At 46.5% G+C, this 17,346-nt stretch overlaps 8 protein-coding genes across 8 annotated transcripts; 6 read left to right on the top strand and 2 right to left on the bottom strand.

Moving 5' to 3' along the window:
* Positions 1–291: 291 nt before the first annotated feature.
* Positions 292–1,490, bottom strand: FPOAC1_003447 (uncharacterized protein; the record flags this gene model as incomplete). The annotated part of the gene is made up of 2 exons (XM_044848013.1): positions 292–1,378; positions 1,429–1,490. 2 exons carry the CDS (start codon positions 1,488–1,490, stop codon positions 292–294), a joined length of 1,149 nt encoding a protein of 382 aa, XP_044713929.1.
* Positions 1,491–3,358: 1,868 nt separating this feature from the next.
* On the top strand, positions 3,359–4,832 carry FPOAC1_003446 (uncharacterized protein; the record flags this gene model as incomplete). Its single annotated transcript, XM_044848012.1, has 2 exons — positions 3,359–3,707; positions 3,760–4,832. The coding sequence occupies 2 exons, from the start codon at positions 3,359–3,361 to the stop codon at positions 4,830–4,832; spliced, it is 1,422 nt and encodes a 473-aa protein (XP_044713928.1).
* Positions 4,833–6,085: 1,253 nt separating this feature from the next.
* Positions 6,086–7,737, top strand: FPOAC1_003445 (uncharacterized protein; the record flags this gene model as incomplete). The annotated part of the gene is made up of 2 exons (XM_044848011.1): positions 6,086–7,572; positions 7,620–7,737. The coding sequence occupies 2 exons, from the start codon at positions 6,086–6,088 to the stop codon at positions 7,735–7,737; spliced, it is 1,605 nt and encodes a 534-aa protein (XP_044713927.1).
* Positions 7,738–8,162: 425 nt separating this feature from the next.
* Positions 8,163–8,630, top strand: FPOAC1_003444 (uncharacterized protein; the record flags this gene model as incomplete). The annotated part of the gene is made up of 1 exon (XM_044848010.1): positions 8,163–8,630. The coding sequence occupies one exon, from the start codon at positions 8,163–8,165 to the stop codon at positions 8,628–8,630; it is 468 nt and encodes a 155-aa protein (XP_044713926.1).
* Positions 8,631–8,812: 182 nt separating this feature from the next.
* On the top strand, positions 8,813–10,207 carry FPOAC1_003443 (uncharacterized protein; the record flags this gene model as incomplete). Its single annotated transcript, XM_044848009.1, has 1 exon — positions 8,813–10,207. One exon carries the CDS (start codon positions 8,813–8,815, stop codon positions 10,205–10,207), a length of 1,395 nt encoding a protein of 464 aa, XP_044713925.1.
* An 883-nt stretch (positions 10,208–11,090) lies between these two features.
* Positions 11,091–12,439, top strand: FPOAC1_003442 (uncharacterized protein; the record flags this gene model as incomplete). The annotated part of the gene is made up of 2 exons (XM_044848008.1): positions 11,091–11,170; positions 11,635–12,439. 2 exons carry the CDS (start codon positions 11,091–11,093, stop codon positions 12,437–12,439), a joined length of 885 nt encoding a protein of 294 aa, XP_044713924.1.
* Positions 12,440–12,826: 387 nt separating this feature from the next.
* On the bottom strand, positions 12,827–14,299 carry FPOAC1_003441 (uncharacterized protein; the record flags this gene model as incomplete). Its single annotated transcript, XM_044848007.1, has 2 exons — positions 12,827–14,034; positions 14,086–14,299. 2 exons carry the CDS (start codon positions 14,297–14,299, stop codon positions 12,827–12,829), a joined length of 1,422 nt encoding a protein of 473 aa, XP_044713923.1.
* An 844-nt stretch (positions 14,300–15,143) lies between these two features.
* On the top strand, positions 15,144–16,698 carry FPOAC1_003440 (uncharacterized protein; the record flags this gene model as incomplete). The annotated part of the gene is made up of 3 exons (XM_044848006.1): positions 15,144–15,172; positions 15,219–15,337; positions 15,386–16,698. The coding sequence occupies 3 exons, from the start codon at positions 15,144–15,146 to the stop codon at positions 16,696–16,698; spliced, it is 1,461 nt and encodes a 486-aa protein (XP_044713922.1).
* Positions 16,699–17,346: the final 648 nt, after the last annotated feature.

Genomic DNA, 17,346 nt, shown 5'->3' with positions numbered 1-17,346 from the left:
TGAATTTATTCCATTAAAAGGTATTTTATAGCCTTATGTACTCAGGCGACGGGGTTCTCTTAAAGTTTGTGCCGGTTTTATTGGACCTTCGACCTGAAAGCTGGCATGTTCAGCTTTCCAGCACCCTCATTCAAATTGCAGACGTCGAACTAGCACAATAAACAGTACAAAGCTTGGAACCACCTTTTTGTTTTTACTACTGAGCCGTACGAGCTTCATTATATGTTCTCCAGCATACTATTTACTATTATATGGGAGTCCCTTTCCATCATTTGCTAATCTGTCCATCTCTTAAGCAAGGAACTCGTCGGTCTTGACGGGACCCTCTCCAACTCCAGTAGAGATAACTCGGCTCACGCCCTCCTTCAGAGTGGAAGCAAGAGTCCTCTCGAACTCAATGCTGGACCTGGCGCTGGCAGCACCCTCCTTGAAACCACCGACACCCTGGAGAGCCTGGTAGAAAGCGCCAACAACAATGTCAGCGTCCTTCTCCTCGTAGTAGATGACACAGTTGGGGCCGGCATCGAATGTGTATGCAGCGACGGTCCTGCCAACCTTCTCGTTGATGTACTCGACAGCACGGATGGCAGCGCGGGAGATGTCGTTCATGTAGAAGATGGGAGGGTAGGTGTCGGCGCAGGTAGCGTGGAAAGAGTTAGACTCGCGCATGGTGACCTCGGCAAACTTGGGGAAGTCCTTGTTCTTAATGGCCTCCTCCATCAGGGCCATGTTGGCGGGGACAACGTTTGTGATTCTCTCCTTGAAGAGACCAGAGGTAGCGACGGTCTGCTGCATACCAGAAGTAGAAGAAACACCCTTCTTGGCGGCGCTGACAACGAGGATCAGAGCTCGCATCTCAGGCCAGTGCGAAGCGGGAGCGACAAGGTCAGCCTTGGAATCGCTACCGTCCTCCTTCTCGCCCATTCTCCAAGCAACATAACCGCCAAAGAGACTTCGGCAAGCGGATCCGGAACCTTGACGGGCGATGAGGGAAAGGTCTGAAGGCGAGTCGGGAAGCTCGTAGAGAAGGGCGATAGCCTGAACCAGCGCGGCGAAACCAGCAGCGGAAGAAGCAAGGCCGGCGGCAGTGGGGAAGTTGTTCTCGGAGACGATCTTCAGGGGGTAGGTGGAAAGCTTGGGAAGCGAAGAGTCGGCTTCCTCGAGAGCGGCACGGCGAGATCGAAGCTCACGGAAGCAAGCCTGGGTTCGGGCGCCAGAGATGTCGGAGGACTCTCCGTTGAGAGTGAGGCTGTCGCCATCGGTAAAGGTGCTCGAGCATGAGGCAGTTGTAAGGGTTCGAAGGTCGTCTTGCGAGAGGGTGACAGAGAGGGAGCTGTTGGTAGGGAGGTTAAGCTTCGCGTCGCGCTTGCCCCAGTATCTGAAGCATGTTAGTTGGAGATCTGGGGACACGAATAAGGAGTTGTTTACTTGACAACAGCGATGTTGACGGGCGCAGTGGTACTGGCGCGGTAGACCTTTGTGTCAGACATTGTGAAGCGGGGTTGATAGACAAAAAGATTTAGAAGGGGATATCGGAAGATGAAGATTGGAACAAATCAGAGACTGAATTGAAACAAAAGGAAGACAAGATTCTGATATACCAAAACAAAGTAAAAGTAAAAGCAAAGCAACAAAATTAGCTAGACTTCACCGACTTGTTGTAGCGGGAGGAGTTGGAGATGGGCCGCGGAAGGCCTAACCAGAGATTATAGCCTCAACAGGTCTAGTGCGGGGTCCAATTGAGGACCCCTGAATGGAGCCCCTCAACACCAAGCGAACCTGTCATCTTGGGGGGTCTAGCCAATGCGTGCAGCTCAAAGATGGGGGTTTTGCATGATAAATGTGCTCTAGCGGCGGTATATGTCAGATTATGCATCCTTTTCGGTTTGTTCTGATGTGATCTAAACGGATACGATGTACGAATACAACTTGTAGATGTCAGAGTTTGGGATCAATTGTTGAGTTAGAACCTAATTTGATAGGCGAGATTGCTCATTGATAGCGGCTCACTAGCAAATCGATATGATCTACTGTCCACCTCAGTTGATGAACATTGGAGCGTATCCGATCATGTCTACTCTGTACACAAGCCCTGGATGAGGAATTCTATGAGCAGTACTAGAGACCAACGATACTTGCTTGTCATCCCAAAAGCTTACGCGAATGCATGTCAGATCTACAGGGGAATTTTGTAGTCCGAATACGGATACTCAAAAATGCCAAGCAGTTCGAGCTCTCAAGGCTATAGGGTAAGCTCATTTTTTTCTAATCATTAATGACCTGTACATGACACACAGCTTCTACCATTGAACTGGAAAAGGAACTGTATTCTCAGTCTCGGGCCCTTGCTGAAAACTAGAAAAGCTGTTAAACCCGCAAACTGATTCAATGACTGTCAAATTCACGACACTATCTTGGATCCGGGGTTATCGGGAACTTGACGCTACGTCCTTTTAACAAGTCAGTTTGAATGATCCCCTTATACCACCTTGGACTCACTACTATTGAGGTCTTTCCTATGTTCACGTCTCAAGTTCTCCGTCTTGCCCCAGGCTTCGTCCCAGATCTCTGGTGAGAACTGAGCATAGGTAAGCAGCCTCAATGTCAGTCTTGATTACAAGCTCCATTGCTCTCACCAAGTTCGATAACAGGGTCATCATCCTACACACAATGGTAGGATAGGGAAAGTGCACGTGGCAACGCATGAGACCTTGTTGAAAACGGAAATAAAGCTCCAGGATAATCAGATCGTGCATTGAAACCCCAGACGAAACAGGCCTGCTCAAATGTGGCTGTGGTGCTGTGACGCTAAATACCCCCGATTCAACCAATCAGATGATGTGAGCATGAATCTTCCAGGGACAGATACAGCTAGCCATGGGATTGTTGACGTCACAAATTCCAAGCTTGTGGGCTCCCTCAGGGTATCAGAAAAATTGGCCGCTGGAAGCATAAGAGACGAAATTAGTAGGACACTTTTATGCTCCTTAGACCATATGTCTTAAACTATTTATTTTTGTAACCTAAGACTTAAGAGGTCATTTTTTCTGCTACCTACTAGGGCGCCAATTGATGGATGAGATAGTGGTGACGGCGATCCAAGAATCTTCCAACCAAGGCAAAGTTCTTGGCCTGCTACTTCAAGTTGACTATGTATGTCACTCCTGTTGTTTCCTCCCCCTGTGCAACCTTTCCTCCCGCCTTGGCCTAAAAGCTTACTTCCTTCCACCTTGACCTTTGTCCGTTGCTACCCTCCTCCAACTCTACCCATTCCTCTTAATAGGTATTACTACAAGATACCGCGTATCAAACTTCGAGGAACACCCACATCAACTACAAGATACCGCGATAGACCAGAATGAATCACGCTTTAAGGCGCGTAACCTTGAGAGCATCACGACTACAACAGTCATTTGCGAAACATCAATTACCAGCTGTGTATCCGTACCGTTGCGAAGCTGCTTCATTACCATTTCAACGTGCTTTTACCACATCGAGATGCTTCAGGCAAGAGGCTGCCGCGGAACAAGAAGATGCAGCTAGGAGGGACGACCTGAGCGAAAAGGCTCGCAAAAGAGATACGAAAAAGGTCACTTCAGGTTCCAGTGCTCAAACATTAGAGAATGATCGGCCATGGCACAGAGCAGACTCTGGGTCAGAGCCAGATGCGCCAAAGGATGTTCCTGAGAATAAGGACATGAAAAAGGGTAAGCTGGTCTCGCGATCTTCACTACCTAATCTCGACTAACGCCTACACAGGACGTCTTCTAACTACCCCAACCCGCCTACTGAAGCTCATTCTACCAATGCCCTTCCATCCCGAACAAGAACACGTCAATAGGCCAGTGAATGGCGAAGTGGACGACGCAGGCGAAACGGTCGAGCCACTGGCTCTTCTTATTCATCCCCATCAGCCACTTTCGTACCTCGAGCGATTGATCCAAGCCGAAATCCCTCCTGTTCAATACAAGGGCCGCGAAAAGCTTCCCGACATTGTTTTCCGAGCCGAAGCTGACCAAGAGGAACAAGACGGAAAGAAGGAAAACAAGAAAAAGAAAAATGATAATGCCAATGTCGCATCATACTCTGGGCTCGGCCACGAAGGTCCTACTAATAAAGAGGCCAACTGGGTGCGATGGAGTGGTAGCACCGAGATCGGAGATTTTATCAGAGATGCTGCTCGTGGTCGCGAATTTGCAATCAACGTTGAAGGATTTGACAAAGAACTCCGAGTTGCCGTACCGAGTTTCAGAGACCGTACATACTATATGCGCATGACTTTGCGACGCATGTCACGCAATATCGAGTCCATGTCAAAGGTCAAGAACGAATGCGACGCGCTGGCTCACAAGGGAGCGCACCGTCTGGCACAAGGAGGTTTCGCGGCTCTGGCCGGATGGTGGGGAGTCGTTTACTACGTTACGTTTCACACCCAGGCGGGATGGGACTTGGTAGAGCCCGTCACCTACCTCGCTGGCCTGACGACTGTCATGGGTGCCTACCTTTGGTTCCTATACATCAGCCGTGATCTCAGCTACAAGGCCGCTATGAAGGTGACAGTATCCAAGCGACAGGCAGCACTGTACCAAGAGCGCGGCTTTGATCAGAGCAGATGGGATCAGCTTATCCACGAGGCCAACGATTTGCGAAAGGAGATCAAGATCATCGCGAGCGAGTACGATGTTGATTGGGATGAGAAGAAGGACCTCGGAGGCGAGGAAGTCAAGAAGGTCCTCGAGGAAGAGAAGCAGGGTCGCGATGGTACCAAGGTGACCGAGGGTGAGAGCGATGAAGGCCCCGGATCATCTGCCGAGAACAAGAAGAAGCAGTAAACGATGGTAAAGAAGAAAGGCGAAGTTTGTACACTAAACTGGAACATCAGATCATGGCGAATATAGCTTAGCATTGGGCATTTCATTGGAGGCTCGGAAGATGCGACAACGAGAGCGCTTGGTGGTGGGTTGGTGGTGACATTCATGTCAGGAGATATTTTCTTTGTAATTGTGTTTCGATTTAAGACGCATAGCGATAGTCACAGATAATGCATTGAATTATTAGAGACACATGCGCGGTATTTATTTGCAATTTGAGATTAATGATAGCTTCAGCCAGATCTAAAACGGCCTCAGGATATCAGAAAAATTGGCCGCTAGAAGCATAAGAGACGAAAATAATGGGGCACTTATGCTCCTTAGACTATGGCTCTTAGACCGTTTATTTTTGTAACCTAAGACTTAGGAGGTTATTGGGAAACGCCATGATAAGAGTGCGAGAAGAAGGCGAGTCTAGGTCGTGATATTTCTGTTTTTTGATCTTTCAGCTTTTGCCCAGGCCTTCTTAATTTTATTAAAGTTCTCAACAAAGGTTAATCTATCCGCGAAGATTATTCCAATAAATTCTGTATATTTCTTCTCAGTAGGAATAAGTTCCAATACAAGCGTGACTGATAGGCCATATACCTGAACTCATGATGTTGGTCATGATAAAAGAAGCGTCTGTTGAGTTATATAGACAGCAGCAACTTCTTCCTCTTTCAACCATCAATCAAGTACCAAGAAGTCGATAATACTGCTTGTTAAAAGCTTCACAGTCATCGCGCAATCAACGTAACAAGACGCCAAGTTGAGCTATCGCCGAATGATAGACTGACTGACTTGACTGCACTTCGCGCATTGGATGTGACATGATGAGAGAATCGACTTATCATGACGTATTGAAAAAGTGACATGTTGATGCTAGATAATACGTACTGTGTTCGACGGGTCATTTTAAGAGGGACCCTGGGACCACAGTGCGGCCGTTGTGATCATCCACTTGACACAACATCTCCCCACCACAGTATCCAACCATTGCTTCGGCGTTTGTCACGATCGTCCCTGCAAAGGTCAGCATGTTTCCGGAAGAGGAAGTCTTCTGGAACGAGTCCCGACCCATTCTGGCCACTAACTAACTAAATCACTCGGGATCCCCTCTCTTGACATTCCCATCCCGGCCCGCACTAGCTACTTATAACCCAGAGCCGATCCCCCGCGCAAGCCCGAACCGAAACGATTACGGATAGGTTCCAGTCTGTAGTACGACGGATATGGCACCCCAAATTATTCGATTGCCCGACGGTCAGACCTTTACCGTTACACCCGTCTTTGCTGGTCTCGGTTTCAAGAGCCACGAGCTCAATACGCATCACAATGCTTTTCCCGTTGGATGGACCGTGGTCCTGAATACAGAATCCGAATGCGATACCAACGAACAAGGCGATAGTAACACTGAGGGACAGGATGGAGAAGGAGGGCAAAATGGTGTCACTCCCGATAGCCCGAAGCGACAGTTCCACTCGTTCAACAAACCGACACTACAAGGCGACAACCTCTTCATCTCGTCTATCGCGAACCCTTCCAGCTCCGAGTTCAAACCCGCCGCGAGCCCCACACGGCAGATAGCTATGATGCTATGGATCACGCTCTACTGGTACTTCCATCAACCTGAACCTGCGCCTCAGATATCCGCGCAAGCAGCAGAGAAGACGCCCCAGGTCGCCAAGCCGCGGGGTGAATGGAAGATCAATATCAAGAGGGATGGCGTATTGCGAGGGCGCAATCTGATCCCCAAGCTTGAGCGCATGGGGCTCATCACCTCAGGACAAAGCGCCGTTGGGACGAGCCTGGATGACAATGGAGACGATTGGTCCAATATGTTTGTTTCGAAGCGCATGTTCTGGCAACTCCCTGGACGTCTGTTCTTGTTTTCTCTTCAGCCGAATAAATCGGGTTTGACGTACGATTCGGTTCCTGGATCACCAATTGGCAGTCGCCCAACCTCGCCTTTGCCATTGGAACCAGCGTCGCCTTTCCATAAGACATTTCAACGCCATTCACCGCATTCATCGATCAATCGAATTGACCATGATCTTCCTGGTGGTCCTATGCCAACTTCCATGTCATCACCACCCAGTTTTCCCATCGGTCCTTTCTATTCTAGCTCACATCTCCCGACTTACTACCCTCCACCGCCTCTTCAATACATCTTTACGAATAATATCCGCCATCCAATGAGACCGAAGCCGCCGAGAATGGGTGAAGTGTTCTACACCAGATTTGTTCCCAGTGTTGACCAGTATCTCTCATTCCGAGTCGCTTCCATGTCGCCAAATCCAGTGCCTTACCTCGGCCCTGTTGGACCAAAACCACCAGAGCAGTCTCATCTGACCACCATGAGCGATGTGTCTTTAATACAGATGTGGATGAAGAAGCCTCGTGTGAGCGCCTTTTGGGGCGAGTACGACGACAAGTTCCTCGCCAATGTCCTCAACCAACCAAACTCTTTCCCTGTTATCGGACTATGGGATGGAGTGCCATTTGGATACTTTGAGGTTTACTGGGTAAAGGAGGACATTCTTGGTCAGCATATCGGTGGTGAAGCAGCGGATTGGGACAGAGGTCTTCATGTGTTTATCGGAGAAGAGTGGGCAAGAGGACGTGTTCCAATCTGGTTGACAGGATTGGTTCACTGGTGCTTTACATCGGATTATCGAACAATGAGTGTGTGCCTTGAACCGAGAGTAGACAATGCAAGGTAAGTTGCGTCTGTCAGCATTAATGTTCGCCACTAACAATTACTAGGTTCTTGCAAGGACTTGAACGTGCGGGCTTTTCGCGCGAGAGGCAGGTTTCGTTTCCCCATAAACAATCTTGGCTTGTGCGAATGCGTCGCGAACAATGGGAGGGACCAACGCTATAGAACATGAGCGATGTATGGGGATTTGGCGATGAGGAAACGAGAGACGATTTACGAAGATGGGGATAATACATGTGATGAACACGTTACTCTCTTTGAGACTTGTACATATGAACATAATATACCTCTCATGAATTTGTACGCGAACACGGTGTTGTCATTGCTTATCGCCGAGTGTTGTTCATTCGAAGTGCTTGAGTTCTTTGACAAGCACAAAGGATTGTATATTGCGTATTGTTTCTTTTTCATACTTGAACATGAATTGGACTTGGTAACGAGTATGGTTGTATAAAAGAGCACAATTCCCATACTTGGTACTTCAATCACAACTCATCAACAACTGTTCTCATTGCGTTTTTCCAACGTTAACTCAACTTCACACAAACTAACAACTTAAACACAATAATTCACCATCAAACAACGGTAAGATGTCTCAATCAACTCCCACTCAGACCAACGCTGACAAGGACGGACTCTTCATCCGCCAAGTCTACCTCCGAGGTCAACTCGCACCTGCGTTCCAACCACCCACAAAGACATGCCCACGCTGCTCCAAGTCCTTCCAAAGCGTGAGAGTAATGTGCCTACACTGCCTCAAAGCGGTGGCCATCAAGAATGATAACGACGCTCGAGATCGCAGCAGAGATACATATCTCGATGCATGTGAGACGTGCAAGAAGACTACTCTTCACCTCGGACCAAGCTGGTGCATCCCTTGCTATGCTGTCCCGAATAATACATTTCCTGTGTATTGCGAGGAATGTGTCGTGCAGAATGATGTTCCCATTCAGGTACGAGATGACAAGGGTGGGTTTGTAGATATGCTCAAGGTAAGCAGTCTTTGGTGCGTTCAGTGTCAGGGTCTTGCAGATTCGTGGGTGAGAATCGATGCTTGAGGTGAGTATTTGGGAGACTAGATGTCGGAAGGATGCGGGGCCGGGGGCCGATGTTGTCGGTCTCATGTCAGATTGGTAAGCGCTAGATTTCGTTAACTTTTGACTGTAAATATAAAAGAGCTGGACTCTGCTATTTGTGTCATTAATTCTTCTAAATTGTCTTGTTTCTGTAATCTGTGAATATGTCATCTTCAATATCGGGACTTGAGTCGCTCAAGTGCGACTACTCCATCTCTGACGACAGCACTCCGAAACCATCGCGGTGGTCGGATACACGAATTGATAGACCTGCTCTGGTAATCACCCCTAAAACAGAGAGTGATATCCAAGCAGCTGTTCGTATTGCCAAGGACAATAAACTCACTGTACTCGCTGCAGGAGGAGGACACGGGACGTTTGTCAGCGTGGACTCGTCGACGCTGTACTTGGATCTGAAGCACTTCAAGACCATCGATCTGAATAAAGAGAAAGCAAATGTTCGAGTTGGCGGTGGTGTTGTTACGGGTGAGGTGGTGAAGATGTTGGCGAAAGAGGGTTACTATACTCCCGTTCCAAGCTCTGATGCAGTCGGTTTCGTCGGATGTGTTCTTGGTGGTGGAAATGGTGTCCTCAGTGGTATGCACGGATGGATGATTGACAACGTCGTTTCTTTCCGAGCCATCACTGCCAAAAGAAATGTCGTGGAGGTCAGCTCGGAGTCGGAAGGTGAAGAGTTGGCGCTCTTCAATGCTCTTTGTGGTGCAGGGCACGGACTGGGTGTTGTCACCGAAGTGACCGTGTCAGTCTTCCCCATTGCGAAACTCGATATGGAGGATGATAAGATCTGGACCAGGACTCTTGTATTTCCTGCACCGGCTATTGATGTCGCTGTCAAGACATTTCTGGACTTACGCAAGCCTCTACCTGAGAGTCACATCACGTTGGTCTTTACGCGCAGTCCCCCAGGTACTCCAGCAGCTGGGGTTCCGATTATTGTTTTGGGATATACATTCTTTGGCCCAGCTGAAAAAGCAGAGAAAGAAGCAGCGCTGCTTTTTCAGGATGACATTGTTGGAAGAGCAGTGATGAGCATGACGAATTTGGTACCATTTGCCAACATCAACACCAAATACGGTGTTCATAATTATCACGGCGGTCACAAAGCCATCGCGTCATGCCGTCTATACAAGACAAACCCGGAAGCTATAAAGAATACCTTCGAGAAGTGGACGACAGCAACACAACAGTATCCTGATGCTCAACAGAGTCCTCTCATCATAACCGCCTCCAACACCGACAAGAGTGTAGCCGCAGCGGGAGATAACTTTATCGACAGTCGCGACAGACCTCTAGTCGCGCTAGCAATTGTAATTGCGGAAAAAGAAGAAACGAATCGAGCATTTATGGGTGTTTTGGATGGTATTGTTGCCGAGTTGAGGAAGAGTGATGAAGGTGTTGGACCGAGAAGTTTTGCCAATAATTGGAAGTTTGAGACGGATGCAAATGAGATGTTTACTGGTGAAATGTTTGAGAGGTTAAGAGTTGTTAAGAAGGCTTGGGACGAGGAGAGTGTTTTTTGGTCACCCTATTTTAAGTGAGTTGTCTTGTTCAGTTGGTTTTGTTAGATTGAAGATGAATAGGAAGGCAAACAGTAGCTGGATCGGAACGGTTGGAACGAGGTACATAGATTGCATTAACTGAAGACAACTAGACCGTGTGTATTTGCTTGAAGATATTATCGAAATGCTGCCGATTTCTGTCAAAACAGATTACACAAAGTCAATCAAAATGGTAAACGAGTCTGCCCGCTTATTATCCCTTCGTCATATATCCTATGCACAGATCGTTGATTCACTGCTAGAGAAAATAATGTAGTGCGCGCTCTTGCTGGTGTTGTGATTCACTGTCGTGATCTGTGTTATTGTGATTCACGCTGTTGGCAAATCCTATCACGTCTCTAAGAGTCTCCCCAGGGCCGGGGACAGGAGGGACGTTACCTATTTGACCAGAAATCTGGCCAGCCCACCGAAGATTCGCAAAATACACGTCGATAACCTCAAACCATATATCTCCTGTCTAGACAGTTGTGTCTACCCTAACTTGAAGATCTGATACAGCGCAAGGACGATCTGGATGACCGACAAATGCTGGAAGACTTATCGTGGGATCACCCTAAGGAAGTCGGCTGACTGAGAATAGGTATGTAAGTAAAGTTTGCTTATCTGAACTTACGACGTACACACGATTTGAGATGAGGTCTCTATGACCTTCTGAGGAACTGAGGAGTGTGCTCATCAGGTGGCCTGGGCAATGCCGCCCCCATCTCCCGGACCTTGGCCGAGCCCGCCATGGCTTCGGCCGCGACTGCGACCGCCCCGAAGCGTGTCGTCCGACCCGTTCTCCCGGCGCTGTAGTGCCGAGAGTGCATACGAGTTCGCACGTCTCATGACGTCGCTGTAGAAGCAGCCCGACATCGCACCAATGGTCCTATTTCATAGCACATTCCGATCGCTCAAGAGTCGACATCAGCCTACTGTTACACCCCAGAGCGAGGAGGAAACGTAAGATCGACCAAGACTTATAATTGCCGAGCTAAAGTTGGAACTTGTAAATGTATCGGACATCTGCGTCTTGCTTGAGTATTCCCCATAGCCGGGGGAACTGTCATGATGTTTCGAATGTTTCTGATTGGCCTCGTATTCCGTATTCCGTATCGCGTATTGAACCCGTCAGCATGGGCCCTTTAATTCATGAGGTAGAGTACTTAAACAGACAAAAACCCAACAAAATCTCGTCGTCAAGATTGTCTAATATCATTTTTATTTTGTCTTTCAACAATGTTTAGGACATCGCTTCGCATAGTTTTACGAAATCGCATTCCACAATCATCACTTCGCTTATATGCAACATCTTCTCGTTCGCACCAAACCCTTGACTTATCAGATGGTCGGAAGCTAGGCTTTGCAGAATATGGGAGTCCGGATGGGAAACCAGTATTTTACTTCCATGGATTTCCGTCATCAAGGCTTGAAGCGCAACCCATTGACGACATAGCTCAACGATGTGGTGTTCGTCTCATTGCCCTTGACAGGCCTGGGTTTGGGCTATCATCACCCAAGCCTGACTATCGCATCATCGATTGGCCTAAAGACGTCGCGGAACTCGCAAAAGCAAAGAAACTCACTGAATTCTCTGTCTTTGGACTCTCTGGGGGCGGTCCCTTTGCTTTGGCTTGTGCCTACGTTTTGCCTAAGCGTGCACTTACAAGTGTTGGACTGTTTGCCAGTGCACCGCCTTGGGCTGCTGGTGTTCACCATGTGGACAAGTCTCGCCGAATTATGAGATTTTGCGCGATGAATTGTCCAAATTTACTTGCCGTTGCCTTGAACATGTTTAGTCGATCTGTTCGATGGCTTGTCTTGACCGGGCCTGCGATAAAACGAATTGGAAAATGGCTCGACGCCCAAGACGCAAAAGGCAAACCCGAAACTAAAATCACAAAGTCTCACGCTGAAAGAGTCGAGGGTCTTGTCAATATGCTTCTCGATGAGCCATTTCGTCAAGGCGCGAGCGGGACTGTCCATGAGGCTAAATTGCTGACTTCCAAAGACTGGGGGTTCAAGCTCGAGGATGTTGACTATGGCAGAGTTCAGATTTGGCATGGAGTCAAAGATACTAATGCGAATATCGCTATGATTCGGTACATGGCTGATCGTATACCGAATAGTGAGTTGACCGAGTTTGAGGAGGATACTCATTACACCATGTACAAACACATTGAGCCGGCGCTGCGCAGTCTGGTGAATGCTGAGGAGAAGAATGAGGGATAGATAAGGAATCAGCGTTTTTCTAAGAGAATCATCTAAATATTGTACAATACATTGATCTAGATTTTGTTTGACACGGGGTAAGGCCGACTCCAGTTTCGTTTGGGCGAAGAATACTACCACAGCAGCTGTTGAGACTAATTTAACTACACTTCCCGATCGAGCAATCACAACTACTACATTCAACTACACCTTGTAATGCCATTCCCAAGGATGTGGTTTCTCATGAGACATCAGTCGCCGACAAAGCTCCCAAGTTTCCGAAGTCGGGCGATGAAGAACAAACACAAAGCAATAACCATGAAAGGAAAGTGACTTACTCCGGAAATCAGAGCGGACCGAAAGTACTTATTTCCAAACTGGCGTAACCTGTATAATGCGTCTCAGATGCTATTGTGTTGAAACAACATCCCCTATCCAATTCCTCTCCAACATTTCCGATTTCCCTGTCGTAGTATCCCGCCCATGTTGTAAGGCCAACAGATGGCTGAAGAGACCATCGCGAGTACTAAACTGCCTTCCGCATGTCAAACACGTATCACCAGAACTGTGGCGATACCTGTTAAAGTTATCGCTGGCTTGTCGAGTAGGTCTGTAAGATGGCGTTATCCTGCCGTAGCCACCGTTTGAGACTTGAGGCTGAGGCGACCGTCGCCTGAGGTCTTTAACTTGTGACTCCAGACTCGAAAGCATGTTCTGTTGGCGTTGACGCTCGGAATCATGCTTCGACTGCATCAGCTCAATTTCAGCGAGACGCTCTTGTTCCCGACGTTCAGCATTCTGACGGTAAGCCATGTGCTGCTGATGCTGTTCTTTGAGACGGGCTTCAAGCTTTTGAACTCTCTCCTCATGCATAGACTTCAGGCTGATCTTCAGCTCGTCCATCTCTCGACTTCTGCGCCTCAATTCCGCTCGTTGGTTCTCCTGTTCTTCGCGTAGCATATCCAGCAACTCCTTATCGCGTGCCTGGGACGCTTCTCTCATCTCCAGTTCTCGTTCTTTCATCTCTCGTTGCATCTTCTCCCGTTCCTTAGCGAAAGTGTCTTGTAGTTCTTGGCCTGCTGAAGTGCTGTTCAGATCCTTCCCAGAGTCAACCATCTCTGTCTGAATGGCTAGATTGACTTCGCCTGGTGGCTGTGGGGCCCAACTTGGAATGTACTGCTCCAGTATGTACAAAGCAGAGTCCTGGTTATTTTCGTGCCGACGCACTTTGGCGCCTTTGTCCACGAAAAACCCCCAAAAGTGGTGGGTCGACTGAAGCGCAGATTCACGTTTTTCGCCTTCGGCTTGCTCACATTTCTCCCAGTGAGTTGTGACAAAGGTGACGTTTTGAACACCCTCAGTACCACAAAGGCGCTTGAACATGATGAGGTTCTTGTTAGCACACCCTCCCATACGATTGTCTGAAATCCGATGGAGGTACAGAATTCCCCGTAACTTGATCTTCTGCTCGTACGTCTCCGTCAGCCAGTTCGCGATGGTCTTGAGGATATCCGTGTCACTGCGAGTGGTATCATCAAAACCCGGCGTATCAACGAGGTAGACGTTCGCAGCTGGGCTGAAGGTTGTACACTTATGTACACGAACATCTTGAGTACCTATCAAGCATTAGTCTTAGGCCTACTAAGAGTAGTAAAAAATGGACTTACAAGACTCCAGCGCGCCTGGCTCACTGATGCGCACTTCTTCCTCAGTGCAATGCGAGATGAAGGTACTTTTACCAGCACCCGTCATTCCCATAACAGCTATGAAGATGTCGGAAGGGCTGGGTTGGAAGGGTGTTTGGAATGTTTTCCTGAACACTCCTTTCGGTTCTGGTGCCTGCATGAACAGTTCATCGGACTGGAAGGAACTGAAACCCATGTTGAAAAGATGCGGGTTGACTACAGGATATGTGAAAGCTAATAATGGAGGTAATTTTAATGGTATCTTAGAAGATGTTGTCCATGTAGTCTCGAGATGAACGGGGCTGGTAGCTCGCTTTATGTGTGTACTCGGGTGTCCACAACATATTCTGGTCTCGATCAAAAAGGAAATCAGGCTCCGGGAACCTGAACTATTTTTGGTTATTGCCACAAATGACATCCGCTTATGCATGAAACTTGATCAGTTACAACTTGAGAAGGAAAATGGCACCTTTGACTTCTTATTCGCAGCCTCGTGGCGAAGCGCCTGCCTTATTGTCAATATCTCACTGCATCTAAACAACCATCTGCTATTCCAAGTAACATAAGCTGCATTTACGCATACAACTTGTCGGTTATAGGTTGAGAAAGAAATTGACACTTCTGGTTTCTTATTCGAAGCCTTGCGGCGAAGCGCCTGCCTTATTTGTTAACACTCACTGGAGCTGAACAACCATTGCGCTATTTCTGGTGACATGAGCCGCATTTCAAGGTCGTGACTGTTGTGTCAGACGTTGATAAGCGCCTACATAAAGATATGATTAGCTGTCAGCAACACCAGTTTCGGTATTGGGGGCCAAAACACTTGCACATTTGCCCTCCATTATTAACCATACAGCCGCCTATGCTGCGGAAATGTGATCTCGCTTGTTGCAAAGGTTCCGGACCAGGGATGGAGGCCGCTTGATGCAACTCATTATGACGATAAATAAAACAAAACGGTACCAGAAATGTCCGTGTATTTGTCCCTTTGGACATATTTGAACTAATCAAGAAATATTATCTCATTGAGCACAGCAAGAATGGATCGAACACAAGTAATTCCTGCCAAGTACGTTTTTCAGTGTTATAGGAAATCAAAAGCTAACCCCAGCTAGATCACTTTCTCCTGGACACACAGTGATTCTCGTAATGGGCATTACTGGAGTGGGAAAGAGCACTTTTATTTCTAAGCTGACCGGCGATGATGTCGGTATCGGCCACGATTTGACGTCTTGTAAGTGATTCTCATGTGTCCAGAAGATATTTTATTGACAATTTGTAGATACCAAGGGCATTGGAATTTACAGCATGACCATATCCGATCGCGTAGTCTACCTGATAGACACTCCAGGATTCAACGATACCTGGCGATCCGACTTGGAGATCCTACAAGAAGTGGCTTACATTACGTCTACCATTTATCGTCGAGGGATGAACTTGGCCGGCGTTTTATATCTTCATCGTATCTCTGATAACAGGGTATCGGGCTCGGCCTTGAAGAACTTCAATCTGCTGGAAAAGATGTGTGGTCCTCATGCAGCTTCCCGAGTGTTTCTTATCACCACAATGTGGGATCTCACCCAGACAGGAAAGTTGAATCGCCGTGAAGCCGAGATGCGTGAGACTCGTCTTAGTTCAACTGAAGAGTTCTGGGGGAAGCTTTGTCGACAAGGCAGCCGGACAAAACGGTGGCAGGGCGATTGCGGAACGGCCTCATCAATTGTCAGCGAGCTACTACGATTGAATGATAAATCAGGATTCGTGGTACAAAGAATACAACAGGAACTTGTCGACGAAGGGAAAAGCCTAGCACAAACTGCCGCTGGCAAGGAGTTGTTGACTGAATATGAAATGACGGAAAGAAAGTGCAGCGATGAGTTTTCTTCCATTATTTATGGAGAAAGGGACGAATTCACATCAGACACTTCGCTTTCAGAGCTTCGTGGTCAAATCCAAGAGATGAAAGCAGCTCAACGACAGCTACGCGCTTCTCTGCGAAGTGCCTTTGTCGAGAGAGAAAAAGCATATTCCAAGGTCTTGAATCAAGTCCGTACCGAGCAGCAGCAACTAGCCCAGGAAGTAGAGAAAGGCCGACAAGAACAGAAACGCTTGAAAGCTGACACCGCAGCTAATGCCACCGTGCTTCAAGAGGATCGTCAGAGCTTCCAACTGCAGCGACGGCAGGTTGACTACGAAGAGAGAACAGGTCGTCTGTCACGAGCAAATGCAAACGCTAAACGCCAGAACATCGCAAAAGATGAAGCGGAAAGCAACGAATCCTATCAACAGTTGAACCTGGAGAACGAGGAGCAATTTATCGAAACCGAGGAAGCTGTGGAGAAAGTGAGGAAGCGAGATGTGCTGAAGCAAAACTTGTTTCCTCTTCTAGGTATACTTGGAGGGACTGGACTTGCAGTTGCTGGTGTGGTCACTGGCCTCATGCCTTTGGCTGGAGCTGGAGTAGGTGTTGGATTCACGTACGCTACTAAATTACAGTTCTCGCGGCAGGGGGACAGACGCCTAGATCACAAGGCTATGGCTTGGGAAGGTCTCATGGGAGGAGGTCAAGGAGCTGCAGGTGCAGGTCTAGATTAGGACTTGAAGAACTCATCAGTTTTATAGAATTGTTCAATCATTATCCGTTCAACGGCATTATGTTGAATTTTATCGTATTAAAAGCTACAGCGTTAATTATAAGCTTTTTCTTTTTTTTACTAGAATTTTCCTCTTTTAATTTTATAAGATTCTTAATATAATAAATTTTAATTTAATAAACTTTTTATAGAATATTATTATTTTTATTAAATACTTTATAAATTATTAATAATTTATTTTTTTTATTAAAGATTATTTTAAAGATTAAAAAATAATTTTATTTAAAATATTTTATTTCTTAATATATTAATATTATTATTATATTTTATTTTATAAAAAGCCTTTAAAGCTTTTTTTCTTTTTATATAATAAAGATTTAAATTTTAATTTATTAATTTAATAATTAATTATATAATTAAAAGTATTATAATTAAAAATAATAAAAATAATAATTTAATTATTAATTATATTAATAATATTTTAATTTTAAGTATTAATAAAAATATTATATTAAAAGTAATTATAATTATTAAATAACTTTATTAAATATTTTTCTTTAAAAATAAAATTAATTATAAAGATTAAATTTTTATAAATAGTTTTTTAATTTAATAGTTATATAATTAAGATTAATAAAGATTTTAAAGT

Source organism: Fusarium poae, chromosome 1 (assembly GCF_019609905.1).
Source record: "Fusarium poae strain DAOMC 252244 chromosome 1, whole genome shotgun sequence".
Lineage (NCBI taxonomy): Eukaryota > Fungi > Ascomycota > Sordariomycetes > Hypocreales > Nectriaceae > Fusarium > Fusarium poae.
Note: the sequence above shows the minus strand (reverse complement) of the source record. Positions and strands in the feature narration are given on the sequence as shown.